At 39.0% G+C, this 19,651-nt stretch overlaps 2 protein-coding genes across 4 annotated transcripts in view; one reads left to right on the top strand and one right to left on the bottom strand.

Annotated features, from left to right (window-relative positions):
- The window catches only part of Zc2hc1c (zinc finger C2HC-type containing 1C), a 54,156-nt gene that overhangs the window by 8,470 nt on the left and 26,035 nt on the right, over window positions 1–19,651 (bottom strand). The window lies entirely within an intron of this gene.
- The window catches only part of Nek9 (NIMA related kinase 9), a 44,914-nt gene that overhangs the window by 9,864 nt on the left and 15,399 nt on the right, over window positions 1–19,651 (top strand). For all 3 annotated transcript variants that reach the window (XM_021246299.2, XM_004837171.3, XM_087195405.1), the window contains 11 exons: window positions 311–442; window positions 2,144–2,254; window positions 3,147–3,211; window positions 10,787–10,837; window positions 11,265–11,457; window positions 13,161–13,305; window positions 14,091–14,291; window positions 14,465–14,511; window positions 16,167–16,322; window positions 18,693–18,801; window positions 19,303–19,464. In XM_021246299.2, the coding sequence (XP_021101958.1) occupies window positions 311–442; window positions 2,144–2,254; window positions 3,147–3,211; window positions 10,787–10,837; window positions 11,265–11,457; window positions 13,161–13,305; window positions 14,091–14,291; window positions 14,465–14,511; window positions 16,167–16,322; window positions 18,693–18,801; window positions 19,303–19,464 (1,372 nt within the window). The remainder of the gene's footprint in view (window positions 1–310; window positions 443–2,143; window positions 2,255–3,146; window positions 3,212–10,786; window positions 10,838–11,264; window positions 11,458–13,160; window positions 13,306–14,090; window positions 14,292–14,464; window positions 14,512–16,166; window positions 16,323–18,692; window positions 18,802–19,302; window positions 19,465–19,651) is intronic.

Below are 19,651 nucleotides of genomic sequence, written 5' to 3'. Positions count from 1 at the left end.
GTCTCTTATTTGTGTGAAATCTTTAGTAAGCTTTGAATGCCTGAAGCCTGTGTGAACCAGAAATCACAGCTGTTGGGCCTTGAACCTAACCACAGTGCCTTTACCACAGATTGTCCTTTTATAATTGGCCCACAAGATTTGATATGAATAAAATTTCTTCCCAGTGGTATCCATAAAACCATTTTGAGATCTGCTGATGAATGTTTTCTGATTGTTATATCTATGCTTCCTGGGAAATTTCTTTTAGCTGTTGAAATGTTGATATAGTTACCTCGAAAATAAGTTATTCTTTGTTTTCTTTGTTGTTCAGCTTGTGGGAACCCCATATTACATGTCTCCAGAGCTCTGCCAAGGAGTAAAATACAATTTCAAGTCTGATATCTGGGCAGTAGGCTGTGTCATTTTTGAACTGCTTACGCTAAAGAGAACATTTGATGCTACCGTAAGTTGATGTGTTACCCCACATTGTCTTGTAAATGGTATCGGTTGGTGAAGTGAATCAACTGCATTTATCCCTCACCTTCTCCTTTCTTGAACAGAAATCAGCTGTAGTCAAAAATAACCTGTAGTTAGACACTGAATTAGTAGTGTATCATTAAAATGTTACAGACCAGATTTATCCCTAAGTGGAATTCCCCATTGAAATGACCATAATCAAACAGTTTTAGCACTGTATTTTAATTTGTTGACTGTAATTTCAAAACTGACTCTAGGGTCAACTGTGCAATGTTGCAATTTTGGGAAAGCCATTTCACTTCTTATGCTTCAACTACATCTTTACATGTTTTTTTTCTTTTTTGGTACTGGGGATTAAACTCGGATCCTTGCGCTTGCAAGGCAGGCAGCAGAACCACTGAGCTAAATCCCCGGCCCTACATCTTTTTTTTTTTTAAGTTGAGACAAATTATATACTACTCATTAAAGTGTTTTGATCTTTTTTAAATGAAAAATCAGTCACACACTTGACTCTTACTAAAGATTGTTATGTTTTATGGACAAACAAATCCCTTAAAGTCTCTTCCATATGTATGTGTGTCTGTATGGTGACTGATTTAAAGCATTGCTTCTCAAACTTGAATATGCATGCTTGTACAGAAATTGCCTAGGCATTCTGTTAAAATGTAGATTCTATTTCAGAGATATATGGTGCAGTGCCAGTCCAGTAGTCTGCATTTCTAACAAGCTCCCAGACATACTGGTACTGTTGCCCCCAGGGCCACAGTTTGAGTAGCTCAAGGAACCCATGTCCACTCCTTCAGCCAGTGAGAGAATTTATGCACATCATTTCTTTGATGTGCATAGCATTACCTCTAACATGGAAACAATATATATCTCCCAAATAATATGTTTCTCCCTCACAGAGGTGTTCTGATATTGTATATTAAAAATGCAAATGTAAGATGATGCAAACTCATTGACCTTTGGTAAGACCTATTTATTTTTCTAAATTCTGAAGTTTGTTCTGCTATATCATCTAATTCTCCTAAATAATTTAGTTGAAGAAAATTGACTGTTGGAATCAGACTTTGGGTGGATGATTTTGAGCATGTTATTTTACATATCTGAGCCCCAGTTTTCTTCTGAACAAACTAACAATGATAACATCTTTGTATTGTATGGATGAAAAAGATCATCTGTCTGTTTTGTAATGGTTTCTTAATAAGGTGATGGTGGTAGTAGTAGTAGTAGTAGTATAATATTATCATCCAGTTATTATAAGATGCCTTGTCTGTTGTATTATTTAGTGTATTGCCTGTTCAGCACTTAGGATATATACATAAGGGGGCAAATCAATTAGCAAGGGAGTTACTTGGAGTCAAGAAGCCTAACTAATCATACTTTCCTTTTTCTTAGATTCATTTGAAGGATCAGATTATAATATATCCTGAACAATCTATTATTGGTCACACAGTGGTAGTTTTTATCTCCATGTTGGCCAGTGAGCCTCATTCTATCTGATAACAGCAGTGCCTCCCCAGCTATTTCTTGGTGATGCATACTAATAGTGATAACATTAAACCAGACCTAGTGCAGAACTATTGATAGTTGTTTAAATAACGGTCACAGACATCTCTGAGCTCCAACTGGTAGATTATGTCATCTTTATATAACCAGGAACAATGCAATCATCATTTTCTCATAGAATCCACTCAACCTGTGTGTGAAGATCGTGCAGGGAATCCGGGCCATGGAAGTTGATTCTAGCCAATACTCTTTGGAGTTGATCCAGATGGTTCATGAGTGCCTTGACCAGGTAGGTATGACTGAATTGATTTCAGTTTCATGTTTTTTCCTTCCATCCTCCTTGTTTGGGATAAACCACACAGAATCATGTCTACCTCCCCAGGTATTTGTGGCTCTATCCAGAATAGACATTGGAAATTTATAGTAGTTTTGTGCTTCAGCAGACATATTCTTTCTTAATTCTGTTTTGTAAATATTTGTGAAATGGTTTTGCCATCTAAATTGTGTTCCTTTTTTATAGTTAAGGTTAGTTTATATAAATTGATTTTATAAAACTGCAGTCAGAGATAAAGTTCCTAGTGTGCAAAATGTATATAATCCTAATATCTGACAATTCTTTTACTGTGTAGAGAGTTTTAATATTATCCAAAGTATGGTCCAAGAACCATTAGCATCAGAATCACCAAGGAATAAAAGAGTTTTATAAGTAAAAAAGATTCCTGGGCTTTAACCCAGAACAACAGAATCTGTGGATAAAGCCCTAAAATCTTTACTTGTAATAAGCACCCCAGGTGATTGTTCTGTGCTATCTGTATTGAGGTTTGAGAGCTATTGTCCTCATTGAACAAATAAGGAAGATACAATGTAAATGTCCTCATTCTTTTTTTTTTCGTACCAGGGATTGAACTCGGGTCCTTGCGTTTGCAAAGCAGGCGCCGGAACCACTGAGCTACATCCCCAGCCCAGTGTCCTCATTCTTATACAGTATTGATGATAATGAAAGAGTATAGGCATTAAATATGGAAATAGGACATAAGGAATTAAATTTTTGAAACAAAAGGATAGTAGACAGTGGTCTTTGACTAATTAACCTACATCTTTCTAAGAGGAAGTAAAATTCTTTATTAGAACCTAAATTGCTTATTTCCTTTAAATGAAAACTAACCTATTTTATTTTTTAGAATCCTGAGCAGAGACCCACTGCAGATGAACTCTTAGATCGCCCCCTTCTCAGGAAACGCAGGAGGTAAAGTATAAAGGTCATTTCATTGTCTTTCTAGAGATGATTGACTGTTAGAGACCTGATGAGAATATGACAAGAAAAAGTGGTATAGGCTGGGCTTGGTGGCACACACCTGTAATCCCAGCACTTGGAAGGCAGAGGCAGGAGGATCTTCACATGTTCATGGCCAGCCTGGACTACATAGGGAGACCCTATCTCCCCTGCCCCCCAAAAAAGAAAGAATAGTGCTTCCTAAGTTGGCCACTCTGATTCTGTTTTGTTTTGTTTTGTTTTGTTTTTCCCCCATTAAGTTTATTGGTACATTTTAGGTATAAAATACAGTTACATTCATCATTGGGATCTTGTACCATTACATGAGTCTCTTGGTTCTTATTTTTTTTCCCCTTCCCTTGCCCTCCCTTCACCCCCTCCACCCTTCCCTATTTGCAAAGACCTTGTTTCCATTTTTTTCCTCTTCTCATATTTTTTCCTTTCCCTTTTTTCCCTTCCCCTACCCCTCCCAATTCCCCTGCTCTTTTAGACCTTTTCTTCCTGTTACACAATATCAGTTATACATTTTTTAAATTACAATATTAAGATCTAGGAGACATTACCACAGATTTTACAGAATTTAAAAGGATATAGAAAGCATGTTACAAAAAGCTGTTTTGAAATAAATTTGACAACTTCTTTTTTTTTTTTGGTAGTGGGGATCGAACTCAGGTCCTTGTGCTTGCGCAGCAGGCAGCAAAACCACTGAGCTAAATCCCCGGCCCTAAATTTGACAACTTCTAAGAAGTAACTTGGAAGACAAATTAATGAAACTAACTCTGGAGGAAATGTAAAATTTGAATAGCACCTATTAAAGAAAGTATATTCCTCGCTTGAAAACCTACCTATATGACAACAGCAGGCTCATAAACATTTTAACTGATAAATTATATCAAACAATTAAAGCAGAAAAAAGAAGGAACACTTCTCCCCTCATTTTAGGAACTCAACATTGTGCTAATCCTAAAACTGGATATAGATAATAGAAGAAAAAAGTATGAACATAGATAGAAATTTGTTTAACAGAAAAAACTATTGGAAGTCAGATCTGGCAGGATGTAGAAAGTGGTTTCGTTATAGGGATGGCAGTGTTGGTTCAGCATTGGAAGATCCACCCCCAAAAGTCATCATTTAAACAGAGGAAAGGAAAAAGCCATATGATCCTGTCACTAGTTGGAAAAAAAGTATTGGACTAAATTCTACAGCTGCTCATGGTAAAAGCGATCAGGAGACTAGAAGTACAACAGAAACTTCTCAACAGATTAAAGACATATACTCCATACTTCCAGCGAGAACGCCTTATATAAATGGAGAAGATACAATGCTTTCTCTTTAAGGTGGGGAACAAGGGGAGATATGCTTACTCTTTATCTGTCCATTAAACTTTGAAACCTAGTCCCCACCAAAATAGTCTGGCAGTAAAATGACACAACTAGGATAGGATTGGCACGGCAGAAGCAAAATCTTTATATGTAGATGAAATGATCATCTACAGAGAAAATACTAAGAAATCTCTAGGAGCCCCTAGAACTTGTACTTGAATTTAGCAGGATTAGAAAACACAAGGTATATATGAAAATTCAGGTCTGTGTATACTTGCTATAAATGAAGAATTGGATATTGAAATTTCAAAGTTATGTAGGAGTACAAAGGACCTAGAAAAGTTAAAAACAAAAACAAAAACAGTGTTGGAAGACGTTTAATACCTAATTTTAAGACTTCTAAAGCTACAGTAATCAAGGCAGTGTTGGTGTAAGGAAAGACATATAGATCATTGGAATAAAACAGAGAATCTAGAAATAGAACCACACATATATGGTCCACTGAGTTTTGAAAGATTATTTAACATTAGCATTTTATAGAATATAAACTCAATTCAAGAGCCAAGGAAGAGATAGTGTTTTCAGCAAATGGCACTAGAACACCTGGTATCTGTATATAAAAAATTAACCTCAACACTTTTTTTCCATACCTGAAAATAACTTGAAGGGATCTATGAACCTAAATAAGAAAGCCTAAAAGTATAAAATTTTAAGAAGAAATTATAAGGGTAAATATTTATGAATTCAGGGTAGGCAAGAACGACCTAGGATACAAAAAACATGTATAAAGGAAAAAAATTGATAAATGAGATTCCATCAAAATTTAGAACTTTAAATGACATCATTAAAATGAAAAGTAGTCCTTAAACAGATCATATTTACAATGCATATAACCTATGACCAGAATATATAAAGAATTCTTAGAGCTCATTAATAGACAACCCAATTAAAATGTAGACATAAAAAGATGATAAATAGCCAGTATAGCACAAGGAATGGTGTGCAACTCTAGAATCAGAAAAATACTAATCAGTACAATAATAAGATTGAATTATACACTCATTAGGGAGATGAAGTTAAAAGTTTTAAAAGCCTTGTCATGACTTTTTCTTTTTGTTGGATTCTCCCCCTTTGCGTTTAATTTGTCATGCCCAATGGATTCATTCTGCTGGGTTTCCTGGGGTTGTGATCCTCATTGTCTTTTCCTAGGGTATTGTCTAAAATTTTTTGAAGTGCCGGTTTGATATTCATGAAGTTCCTGAGGTGCTCTTTATCATGAAAGTATCTTATTTCTCCATCAATTTTGGAAGATCGTTTTGCAGGGTACATCAATCTGGGTTGGAGGCTGTTTTCCTTTAGGGCTTGAAATACATCACTCCAAGCTCTTATTGCCTTGAGGGTTTGCATTGAGAAGTCTGCTGTGATTCTGATGGGCTTTGCTTTGTATGTGATTTGTTTCTTTTCTCTCACTGCTTGTAGAATTTTGTTCTTCTGTTGGATTTCTGGAATCCTAACTATTATATGCCTATGTGTAGATTTTTTTTGATCAAGGCTAGCTGGAGTCCTATATGCCTCACTTATCTGTATGTCAAGTTCTTTTCCCCTGCTTGGGAATTTTTCTGCCATCACTTCTGTGAACGGTTTTTTTATGTCATCTGCACTCTCTCCTCTTTCTTCATTGACTCCAATCAGTCTTATGTTATTCTTCTTTGCATCGTCTAGCAGCTGCTGGATTGATTTCTCGTGTTCCCTTACAATTTTAAAGCAATTTTTCTTTTCCTCCTCACTAATTGCAATCTTATCTTCTATATGTGAAATTCTATCCTCACATTGGTTCATTCTGCTGTGCAGACTTTCGATGGAGTTTTTAATCTCTTGGAAATCTGTTTGTATCTGTTTTATGGATTCCATTTGTTTCCTATGTTGGCATTCCATCATGTTCCTCAGATCCTCTATTTTTTTATCTGTGTCCTCTAGATTTATTAATCATGTCTTGCACCATGAGCAAAATCTTTGCTGTTATCTGAGTAATTATTTCTGATTTCATTTTTCCCAGCTCCTCTTTTGTTGCCAGTTCAGAGAGTCCAGGTGGTTGAGTATCAGAGTGTTCCATCTCATTTCCCTTTGGGGTTGCTGTAGGTGATCTGGTAGTCTGTTTTTGAGGCTTGTTTATGTGTTTTCTCATTTCCACGAGGCGGGGGGGTGCTTCTGGCACCCATGCGGCTTACCTTCTCTGCCCTAGGAGCTTGGGATGGCAGCGGGGGAGCTTCCTTCTGGGTTCTGGGACCGGCTCAGCTTCTCTGCCCTAGGAGCTTGGGATGGCAGTGGGGGAGCTTCCTTTCAGGTGCTGGGACTGGCTCACCTTCTCTGTCCTGGGAGCCTGGGATGGCAGTGGGAGAGCTTCCTTCCGGGTGCTGGGACCGGCTGAGCTTTTCTGCCCTAGGAGCCTGGGATGGAGGTGGGGAGCTTCCTTCCGGGTGCTGGGACTGGCTCACCTTCTCTGCCCTAGGAGCCTGGGATGGAGGCGGGGAGCTTCCTTCTGGGTGCTGGGACCGGCTCACCTTCCTGGCCCTAGGAGCCTGGGATGGCAGCAGGGGAGCTTCCTTCCAGGTGCTGGGACCGGCTCTCTGATTGTGTTTTCTTCCAACACCTCAGCTTTTGTTGCTTGAGGGGAGGTCTTGACTTTCACTTCTTATTTTGCTCTAAATTTATATTGATGAGACCCAAGAGCCCTCCATATCCCCAAATCTATGGGGTATTTTTTCTAGAGTTGGTGCACTGATATCTTTAGATTTGAATCTAAATTGTTATCTTTGTCCAGTTATTTAGCATCTCTGTTTCTTTGTTTTCTCCCCTATAAAGTAAGATTCAGTGAGGAACAAAGAAGTACTGCATATAAAGTGTTCAGCCTAGGTCCTAGCAGAAAGTGCCTGATAATTGTTGGATAGTAGCATGAATTCAGACTGGGAATTTGTTTTTGAGTATGTTTGGGTTTTTTTGTTTTGTTTTGTTTTGGGGTTTGGGGGTGGTTTTTTTAAGACAGGGTCTCACTATGTGTTCCAGGCTGGCCTCAAACTCACTGCGATCCTCCTGCCTCAGCCTCCTCAGTGCTGGGATTATAGGTGTGCACCAGTACACCCAGCTAGACTTAATTTCACTTAATATAATGTCCTCCAGTACCATCCATGATACTGCAGATGACAAAATCTCTTTTTTAATGAATTATATTCTGTGATGTGTATAGTCTACATTTTCTTTATCCAGTCATCCTTCAGTGGACATCTAGATTGATTCTATATCTTGACTCTTGTCAGTAGTACTGCAAGAAATGTTCAAGTGCATATCTCTTTGACATACTGATTTGAATTCCTTTGTATGTGTCCCTTGTAAAAGTATTGCTGGATCATATGGTAATTCTGCTTTTAGTTTTTTGAGGAACCTCGATACTCTTTTCCATGATGTTTGGACTAATTTACATTCCCACCAGAAGTGTATGAGAAGTTCCCCTCCCTCCATATCCTTGCAGTATTTGTTACTTTTTCATAATAACTATTCTAACTTGGGGAGATGACACCTCATTGTGGCTTTGATTTGTGTTTCACTGATGTTTAACATTTTTTCATATACTTGTTGGCCATTTGTATATCCTCTTTGGAGAACTGTCCATTCAGATCATTCACCCATTTTTTAAACTCAAGGTTTCATTATTAGTTGTTTGAGCTTATATATTGTAGAAATCAATGCCTTATTGGATGAATAGATGAATAGTTTGCCAATATTTTTTCCTGTTCTTTAGGTCATATCTTCACTCTGTTGATTGAGTAACTCTTATGCTATAGAGAAGCTTTTTAGAGTGATATAATTCCATTTGTCAGTTTTTGCTTTTGTTGCCTAAGCTTTTTTTCCTTTTTTCTTTTTTTTCCCTGGTACCAGGGATTGAACTCAGGACCTTGTGCTTGCTAGGCAGGCACAGCACCACTGAGTTAAATCCCTGCCCCTGTTGCCTAAGCTTTTGGGGTCATATCCAAAAAATCTTTGCCTAGACCAATTTCCTGAAGAGCTTCCTCTATTTTCTTCTAATAGTCATAGTTTTGAATCTTACACAGTATTAAAGTCTTTTCTGGTTTCTAGTTGGTCTCTAGCCAGTGTTAGAGACCAAGAGTTATGTATAATATTCTAGAATTATGTATAATATTTCAAGTACAGCATTGCAACTTTCCATTTATGTTCTGTGTATATTCGGGCAAAATTTCCTATTTGACTCTGGTTAAAGATATTTAAAATTTTTATCTAGCTTATTTTCAAACAATATAATCACTGTTTTAATCCCTTAATGAAATATTCCAATCAATTTGTTTTGTTTCATAATGATACTGAAGATTGAATCCAGGAAGCACTGAGATATATCTCCCTTTTTTTTTTCTTGAGACAAGGTCTCACCATGTAGTTTGGGCTGAATTTTTTTTTATTAAAATAATTATAGGGCCAGGGATTTAGCTCAGTGGTTCCACCACCTGCTTCACAAGCGCAAGGTCCCAAGTTTGATCCCCGGTACCAAAAAATAAAATAATAAAATAAAATAATTATAGATTTACATGCCATACTTGGTTGGAATTTGGACTTTAATGGAAAAGCATACTTTAGAATTTTTTTAGACAGAGAAAATGGCATAAGCAAAAGCATACATACAAGTAGTTTTGTAGAAAATATTCAGGAAACACAAAATCCTATTTGGTTAGATTAGTAGTTTTAGATCTGAAGCTCTCAATGCAAAATCTTGGAAGCATTCAAAAACTACTGATGCCTGAGCACTGCTTTAATAGTTCAGTTGTAATAGATTTAGGTGGAATGATAATCCTGAGCCAGAACATGGAGTATTATAAAGGGAAGGAAGGCTGAAAAGGTGTTAGAGAACCTTGAATGTTAAGCTTAGTACAGAAGTAGTATAGAAATAGGCATTATACCTTTGATTTCTGGGTCCCTACATTGTTGCTTTGGCTCTGAATCACCACAGATGTTTGGGCACATTCTGTTAGGGAGCATGTGAGTCCGTGCTGAGTGAGTGACCTGGGTAGCAGCCCCTCAACATTATTCATCCAGGATTCCTGAGGCTAAGTATGAAGTGGAAATGCCACAGTTCCTTTCTGTGGTATGTGGGAGAGTCACCAGGGCTACCTGACAATCAAGACCTTAGCAGGGCTTCCTTGTTCATTTAATTAGTTTGATGAGGATCCTAAAGTATCATTTTTTATTTTTGTACCAGGGATTGAACTCAGTTCCTTGCGCTTGCACAGCAGGAGGCGAAACCACTGAGCTAAATCCCTAGCCAAGCATCATATTTTCACTTGTCAAATTATGTCAAAATTTGGGGATAAAAAAGAGTTTAGAAGGTAGAAAAGGCAGCTATATACCAACAATAAATATTTTAACAAGTGAAAAAAAAAAGTAGTACGGAAGTATTGGGTATTTGAGAGAGGACAGTTCTTATAATGAGAAGCATGCCTAAGGAAGAGTCATTTAGTGGTGTTAGGATCAGTATTAGTACACATCTGATGAAAGTAGGTTAGGACTGTAGTAAGTTAGGTTGAGGCTACCATAGTATAGGTGAGAAGCTAAGCTGCCCAGAACTAAGGTGGTGAGACTGGACACAAAAGTTGAGAAAAGATGCCATATAGATAAAATCTCTAGAATTGAAATAGTGCCGAAAAGGAGATAGAAGAGTGAGAGATGACTGAAGTTGATTGGGAGAATGGGTGAAGTGTGTTGCCAGTTACAGAAATAGGGGAGTTAGAAAGAAAAGCTGATTTAGGAAAAAGCTAATAATCCCAGGCTTGGAGATGTTGCATTTGGGGAGCCAGTGGGCAGACTAGACGGAGGTGTCCATCATGTGCATTAGAGATTCTCAAGAATCCCTGTTCCAACCTAGATTGTTTCTCAGAGATAGAAAACAAAAGACCCCAAACTCCTGGCCCTCTAGTATTTGATGAATCATCTGATGCCAGGCCTGTATAACCATTTGTGTTGTTACCAAAGTACTTCCCTAAAAGTATTGTCATGTTGGAGTGTTAGCATAAATGTACTGATAAATGTTTTGCTATTAAAAAAAAGTATTGTCATGTTGAAGGATGCATGTGGTTAATAAGAGAATTAAATCCGTGGTGTGTATTTAGACACTGTTGTGACATAGGAACATGTGATTTCATTCATAACTCTTTTCTTTTGCCAGAGAGATGGAAGCAAAAGTCACTCTGCTTAATGCACCTACAAAGAGACCAAGGTAATGCTCAAGAAACTCTTGAAAACGAATATTGTGTATCCTAAATTCCCACCAAGGGGCTCTTATTTGTGTCAGTACATTATTTGTTTCTAGTAGCCTTTGGTATCCTTTCAGGAACCAACATCTGCTTAAATGTCAGATAGTCATTTCTGAGAACATAAATGCTATAATTTCACCCTTACATATGAAGTGCATATCATTATCGTGATGAATGTTGAAAAGTGTAGGTGTTATACATCAGACTGGAATCTGGGTTGGCTGAGCTGTGATGAAGCCCTGAGGCTTTGCAAAGCCTGCTATGAGAGAGGGTTTAAAGAACATATTTTCTCATACCATAATTGGCAGTTCTTCTGAGGGGACAGACTGGAAGCAGTCTTCTTTGATATTTTTATGTTCAGTGTGCCTTTGTTCTGGGGGTTGCTGGCAGGTCAAGCACCGTGACTGAAGCACCCATTGCTGTGGTAACATCACGAACCAGTGAAGTCTATGTTTGGGGTGGTGGGAAATCCACCCCCCAGAAACTGGATGTCATCAAGAGTGGCTGTAGTGCTCGGCAGGTGTGCGCAGGGATTACCCACTTTGCTGTGGTCACAGTGGAGAAGGAACTGTACACTTGGGTGGTAAGTGAGAGCTAAGGACTTTGGAACAGTGCTATAAGCCTAATTGCTTACTGGGTCCAGGGTGTCTAAGCATTTTATTAGTTGAACACATACTGCATGACCACAGCATGGGGTAATGAAATGTAAGCTCTTGTGAGAGCAGAGATGTTCATCTGTTCAGTTCACTGACGTATCCCCTATGCCTGCTACATACTAGGACACCTATGAATGTGTTCTGAATGAATGAGAGAGCCAGGGAGAATTGAAAGAGCTCTAGTGGAGACAGGGCTCTTCCATTACAGCTGGATGAGTTCAGACAAGTCACTTATTCTGTGTTATTATTGTAAAGTTCTAAACAGCTAGTATCTATGAAGTAGCTTTATAACAAGTAAAACACTCTACCATGCCAAGAAGCCTCCAAGACTCACCAGTGATTGAAGATAGCTAGGTATATCTTGCATAGAATTTGCCTTTGTTCCTCTCTATATTCTGCACTCGTTTTTTTAAATTTTTGTTTGTTTTAATTTTTTTAACATTTTGTTTGTTGTCTAGTTCCTCATCTGTCATCCTCTTCTCATTCACCTACACTTACATTCACCTACAGTGCAGCTTCCATCTCTGCCACCCACTTGAAATAAGTCTTTTCTTTTTTTTTTTTGGTACTGGGGATCCAACTCGGGTCCTTGCGCTTGTGCAGCAGGGGGTAAAACCACTGAGCTAAATCCCCGGCCCAGTAAGTCTTAATGAAATGACTTATAAATTGCTAAAATTAAACAGTTGACTTTTAGACCTTACATAACTTGACCTCCTCTTTGAAGCTTTGTGTTTACTTGGCTTCCATGATAGCATGTTCTTGTAGCTTTCCCCTGTTTCTGTGATTTTGCCTTCTCAGGCTCATGATAGGCTGCTTTCCCTTTACTTCACCTTGTATTAGGCTCTTGGTGCCTCTCCCTGGGGAAGCTTATTATTCTCAGTGGTTTCAGATATCTTCTCCATGAGCACAAGGACTGTGTTTGTCTTATTCACTGTTTTATCCCCAGTAGGTAAGAATGGACACTCAACTCTGATTGATTGAAAGAATGATTTGGCCTCTGTTATACAGTGTTGACTTGCTGTTATGAATTAACTCTGGGTTATTCCCAGAAGTACTCCCATCAGTGCTTTGAACACCATTTATGTAAGGCCTTACAGTCGAGTCATTGAATAGAATTACCTGTCTCTGTAAAACTTGAAAAATCATGAGGACTGATCTCAGAGCTGTATAGGAGCCTCTCTAATGTAGCCAGATTCTTTATAACTGTTATGTGTTTCAGGTAAACTGTGATCAAAATTTATCAGACTTCTAGTACAGATACTAGATTTTTGAAGATAAAATCTTTTCTATCTCCATAAAAAAACAATCAAATTAGATTACATAGTGAATCTCTTCATTACCATTCCATCACCCATAAATGTAGCTCACCTTAGACTTGAAGAGCAAACAAGAAATTGGGATTATGCCCTCTTAAGGCCTGTTGGGCATGGATCTGGACATTTTTTAAAATTTTTATCTTGTTATGGGTTTTATGCTGTCTACCATTAAAGGAATTACATAATCCCTTTTACCCATGTTTTTCTTTCAATTTCCAGCTTTTTTTTTTTTAACTATTTTTCTTACTAAGTTATATTAAAAATTAGCTTTTACTTGAAAAGTTAAAGCTTCAAAAGACTTCTTTATTTCACAGAACATGCAAGGGGGTACCAAACTACATGGTCAACTGGGCCATGGAGACAAAGCTTCCTATCGACAACCAAAGCATGTGGAAAAGTTGCAAGGCAAAGCTATCCGTCAGGTGTCGTGTGGTGAAGATTTTACGGTCTGTGTAACAGGTAAACGATTAGCAGAAAGCATCTGAGTTCATTTAACCAGCATTGTGCTTAATGCTGTGCAGTTTTAGTCGGAGTTATATGACAAAAGACAGTATCCAAAGAACCAAAAGATACTGAGCAGGTATAGTCATTCATTAATGTTGTCATTGGACATTCCTAACTTGGTATAGTATTAGGGAGTCTGAGTGATAAATAAGGAGAAGGCAGGTAAATAACAGAAGAGTTGGGATTAGGAGAAATGTGTTCTGTATCCCATGGAGGGGGCTGGTCCAGGAGCAGGAGATAATCTCACTGCCTCTTCATGCTGTGGATAGCACAAACCCAGGATCAAGAGCTAAATTTAGGTTTGGTCTTATTACTCACTTTATGATTCCTTGTACTTCCCTTTTCATCTATAAAATAGAGAAGGCCCCAGCTTTTAACATGATAGTATTACCACTTTTAATTTTTTATATTTTTGAGATGGAGTCTCGCAATATTGCACAGGATGGCTCAAACTCATGATCCTCCAGACTCACCCTCCCAATTAGCTGGGATTACAGGCAGGTACTACCACTTCTGGCTTATACTACCACTTTTTAAACTGTTTATTACAATAATATTACACATAGGTCCTTAGAGTACTGACAGCCCTAGACTTGAGCAGCCTGTCCCTCTGATTTCTCTGATGTAATCATCTCATGTAAGATCACTGGCTGAAGTAGTGCTCATTCTAGCCCTGCTCACCTTTCTGATTAGACAAAATAAGTCAGTCTCCTGATGGGTTGTCTTTCTTCCTTTTGCAGATGAGGGTCAGCTCTATGCCTTTGGATCAGATTATTATGGTTGCATAGGGGTAGACAAGATTGCTGGCTCTGAAGTGCTAGAGCCCATGCAGTTGAACTTCTTCCTCAGCAATCCAGTGGAGCAGGTCTCCTGTGGGGATAATCACGTGGTGGTCCTGACACGAAACAAGGAAGTCTATTCTTGGGGCTGTGGCGAACATGGTATGTGCAGCCTTGTCTCTCTAATTCTTCCCAGGAGTACAACCTGTGTGCATCTAGACATGACCCAGCCTTTGTTCAAGAAGTGTTAATTCAGTAAAAGAGAATCTTATAGAAAATCTTCTTTAGGAAGAAGGTCCTCATCATGATAACTTTCTTCATTGTGTGTGTTTCAGGACGACTGGGTTTGGATTCAGAAGAGGATTATTATACACCACAGAGGGTAAAATAAGAAACAGCTTTTTCTTTTTTTCTTTTTTTTTGGTACCAGGGATCGAACTCAGGTCCTTGCTCCTGCACAGCAGGCAGCAAAACCACTGAGCTAAATCTCCAGCCCTGAAGCAGCTTTTTCTTTTTTTTTTTTTGGTACTGGGGATTGAACTCAAGTCCTTGCACTTGCGCAGCAGGCGGCGATAAGCAGCTTTTTCTTAATACCTAAGTCACACAGCCTCCAAAAATACATCCTCTTTTCCTGAGTCCTCCTATCAAGGTGTTTATTTCTGAAATATTTCCTGTCTTGGAGGCTAGCAATCTAGGATTCCTGATTTAGCACTATGTGATCTTGTCATCTGACTGAATCATAGAAAGTTGAGACAGTGCATACAGCTGCTGTGGACACTGTGGAGTCACATCTTACCCAGGGATGAGAGCTAAAATCATCAAGTACAATGGGAAAGTCACATATACCTGACTATTCTGTGAAAAAGTTCTCGAGAAAGTGTTAGAGAGCTATGTACTGTCTCTTTTTTTTTTTTTTTTTGGTACCAGGGATCGAACTCTGGTCCTTGCACTTGCAAGGCAGGCGGTAGAACCACTGAGCTAAATCCCCAGCCCCGATGTACTATCTCTTGACCCAACACAGCCGTTTTCCCTTCCTATTTATACAACTGAACGCCAATTGAAGTTGTTTTTGTTTGGGGGTCCTGTGGTGTGAAGTACAGTATCTGATTACTGTCAGAACTGCCAGAGCTGGCACTGTGAGAGACTCACAGGAACTGAAACCAGCTGAGAGAAAAGCCAGTCTCTCCCATCCGCCCAGGGCTCAAGCTCCCCACTGTGGGTGAAAGGGTAACTATAATTGACTGTGTTAGTTATTGTTAGCAGTTTTTATTTACATCTAAAAAATAAATTCCATGTCTGTGGGGACCATCCTCTGTGGGATTCACTGCTGTTGCTCTTCTAAAGCTGTAATAGAAACTGAGGCTCAAGGGTTCAGTTTTCCCACGTTAGCTGTAGAAAGATGTGAACATTTCACAGTCCTAATTACTACCTCAGCACTCTGCAGCCTCTCTTACAAAGTGACCTGATTGGAACCCACTGGCTGCCGAGTTTCTTCTGTCAAGGAGCTCTCATCTCAGAGGACAAAGCCCACAAGATATTGAAGCTTCTCCTTTGCCAACTTGTTCTGAGCAGTCTTCTTTCTCAGAAGTCTTGTCCTTTGATGGAGTAGAGCCTATTGCTGAGACAAATTGATCCTTCCTCTCTATTATAACACCTGAACTCCTGGATGAAAATACTAGACTCTGCTGGGCTGGTAGTTACACTCTGGGAGGCTGAGGCAGGAGGATCCCAAGTTTGAGACCACCCTAGGCGGCTTAGTGATTTAGTAAAACTTGGTCTCAAAAATTAAAAAGGGGCTGGGGTCACAGCCTAGTGTAAAGGCCTTTAGGTTCAATCCTCAGTACCAGAAACAAACAAAACTAGCTCCTAAGCTTTTGGGCAGATCAGAAGAGAGCAGATCAACCCTTACTGCCTTGTAGTCATTTTAGTGAATGCAGCATGTTATTTTGGAAAGGATTTAAGGTGCTTCTTTTGGTTTTTTCCTAGTACAAATTAAATATTTGTGCTTCTATTTTCTGATTTATTTTTTCCTTGCAGGTGGATGTTCCCAAGGCTTTGATTATTGTTGCAGTTCAGTGTGGTTCTGATGGGACCTTTCTGCTGACCCAGTCAGGCAAAGTGCTGGCCTGTGGACTCAATGAGTTCAACAAACTGGGTCTGAATCAGTGCATGTCAGGAATTATCAACCATGAAGTGAGTGCCCCATGGTGTCCTAACCACATCATCAGAACTTTTCTAGGTTGGACTTTCTCTGGGGTTATTGGTTAGTGACCATGGAATGTGACAATCTCTCAGACATTGTGTTCAGCAGAAGCTAGCCATAAAAGAGTATATACTGTATGATTACAGTTACAGAAGTTCAAGAAGAGGAAAAGGTAGCCAGACGTGGTGATGCACAGCTGTAATCTCAGCACTTGGGAGGCTGAGGCAAGAGGATCACTGTGAGTTTGAGGGCAGCCTGAACTACATAGTGAGTTCAAGGCCAGCCTGAACTGCATAGCAAGACCTTGTCTCAAAAAACAAAAGGAAAAAAAAGGCTGGGGATTCAGCTCAGTGGTTTTGCCACCTGCCTTACAAGCACAAGGTCCCGAGTTCGATCCCTGGTACCAAAAAAAGGAAAAGCAGAGGCAAAATTAACTTATGATGGCAGAAGTCAAAAATAATGATTAGTTCTGGGAGCACGGGTCCAAATACTAACAGAAGAGTTAAGAGGGATCCTCCAGTGATGGGAATGGTCTTTATCGTGATCGAGGTTGTGGTTTTATGAGTAGATATGTATAGAAAAATGTATCAAGCTGTGTGATGTTTTGCAGTATGATAGTTAAACCTCAATAAATAAATTGATTATAAAAAGTAAAATGTTAGTGGGGCATGGTGACGTACATCTATAGTCCCAGCACTTTGGGGGCTGAAGCAGAAGGGTTACAGTAAGTAACCCAGGCTTGGGCAACTTATGACTTAGTAAACCCTGAGTCAAAATAAAAAATAGAAAAAGAATTGGAAATGTACCTCAGTGCAAAGGCCCTGGATTCAATCTTCCATACCACCATAAATAAATAATTAATAAATATATAGATATATAGGTACATATATAAATAGAATGAAATGATAGAATCCAGGTTTTACTTTATTTTTGAAAGAGAAACAAGAAAATTAACATGAAAAAGAAACACTTCCATGAATAACCTCCTTGAGGAATTTTTTAGATTCTTTGATCCCCTATGGGCTTATTAAATATGATTACCATTTTCTGCCCCTTGAAGGATATCATGAAATTTGCCACTGATAGTAAAGTTACTTTCCGCTTTGTGTGTTAGTATAATGAGGTTTTGTCATTTCTTGTTTTTTTTGGTACCAGGGATCGAACTCAGCTCCTTGCGCTTGCGCAGCAGACAGTAAAACAACTGAGCAACATCCCCGGCCCCCAAGATTTTGTCATTTCTAAAAAATCAAGTTAAGAGAACCAAGGATTTAGCTCAGCGGGACTGTGCCTGCCTTGCAAGCTCAAGGTCCTGAGTTTGATCTCTGGTACCCAAAAAACACACACAGACACAAAAAATCAAATTAAGAGACAGAACTTTCCTAACATGATAAAAAATGTAAGGGTTTCTTCTTCTTCTTCGTCATCATCATCTTCGTCCTCATCTTCTTCTTCCTCGTCTTCCTCATCTTCCTCCCCCCTCCCCCTCTCCCCCCCCTTCCTCCTTCCTCCCTCCCTCCTCCTCTTCCTCTTCCTCTTCTTGTACTGGGTAATGAACCAAGCGCATTTGCACTAAGCTACATACTCAGCGGGTTTTCTTATTTTTTTAGTGTGAGGCAAGGTCTCACTAAGTCACTAAATTGCCCAGGCTGGACTTCAAACTTATAGTCCTCCTCCTACCTCAGCCTCCCAGAGTGCTGGAATTACATGGGTGTGCTACTATGCCCACCTAACAGTTAATTTTTAATCAGTCTGGGAAGTAGTGATTCTTACAAAAGTACAAACTCAGGGCAAGCCTGGAAAATGTCTGTATAGTTCAAAATGAATACTCAGAATTACTACTGCTTGATTTTGTGGTTTCTTAAAACATTGGATTTGTTGTGAGATCTTAAACTTACATGAGAAGATTTTTTTATACTAATTCAAATGGAATGTGGGTTTTAAAAGTTGTGAAACACTACCCTGCTGGTGAAATTAGATCACAGTAAGTTCTCTGTAGGCAGAAGAAACTCTTCAGGATTTTAAACCTTTACCTCTGCAATGGAGAGTTCATGTGTTACACACATTCCAAATACATATAAAAATTTGTTTTCAGAAAGTCCTGCCTCATATGCTTTTTCTTCTTGTATCCTAGTTTTTTGTTTTTTGTTTTTTCAGTACTGGGAATGGAACTCAGGACCTTGCACTTGCAAGACAGGTGACAGAACCACTGAGCTTAATCCCCGGCATTGTATCCTGTTGTAGAAAACTACCCAGAACTTCCTCTTAGTAACACAGTTTCTTTGAAAGTCACCATGACCCTTTTCCTGATTGTCCCTTCATTTTTTACTTCATAAGACTGCTTTGCATTTCACTTGTTTCAGGCATACCACGAAGTTCCCTACACAACCTCTTTTACCTTGGCCAAACAGTTGTCCTTTTATAAAATCCGTACCATTGCCCCAGGCAAGACTCACACAGCTGCTATTGATGGTAAGTTGGTTTCTAGCTGTATTACATGTCTGCGGAAGTCGTTCTTTTATTCCATCAAATATTAGCTTTTCCTAACAATATATGCATCCGCCTGATTTCCCCTTAATATTCAGTATTATCTCTTTAATGAATTAGGCTTCAAGAACACAATTTTTGCTGATAATTAGTATAAATGCCTGATAAATATATTCCTTAATGAGAACACCACATCTACAACACATGGCTTCCATTTTCTCTAGCACCATCTATAAGTATTCAGAGTTAGGTACTACCCATTTTCCGCATTAAAAATGCAGTACTAGAGAGAAAGTACACTATTGAGTTGTTTACTGGTCCTGCCTGGTCACAGTACCTAGATAGCAGGTCCAGGATCATGTGGCTAGCTTCACATTTGTATGTTCTAGCAAGCACAAGCTAGTGCATGGAGTTCTGCATTGGCTGCACCTTGCTTGTTCCATGACCCATTTGTGCTTAATTGTCTTATTTTTGCCTCTCTTTCAGAGCGAGGCCGGTTGCTGACATTTGGCTGCAATAAGTGTGGGCAGCTGGGTGTTGGGAATTATAAGAAGCGCCTGGGAATCAACCTGTTGGGAGGACCCCTGGGTGGGAAGCAAGTGATCAGGGTCTCCTGCGGTGATGAGTTCACCATTGCTGCCACTGATGGTGAGTCTGTGCATGTCAGTTCAGGCTTTCTGGATATGTTGTAGTTCTTAATTGGGAAAAAGATGGAGTCATTTTTGTGCAGCTGGATCATGCTTTTACTTTTATGCATATTAGGCTACATTAACTTTTCATGTGTCCAATATGGTGGATTTTTCTAGATAATGACAAGTTAATATTCTAAATTCAT

Source organism: Heterocephalus glaber, unplaced genomic scaffold (assembly GCF_053883595.1).
Source record: "Heterocephalus glaber isolate CG9 unplaced genomic scaffold, H.glaber_assembly_v1.0 deba00001608, whole genome shotgun sequence".
Lineage (NCBI taxonomy): Eukaryota > Metazoa > Chordata > Mammalia > Rodentia > Bathyergidae > Heterocephalus > Heterocephalus glaber.
This window is presented reverse-complemented; position numbering and strand designations above follow the sequence as displayed.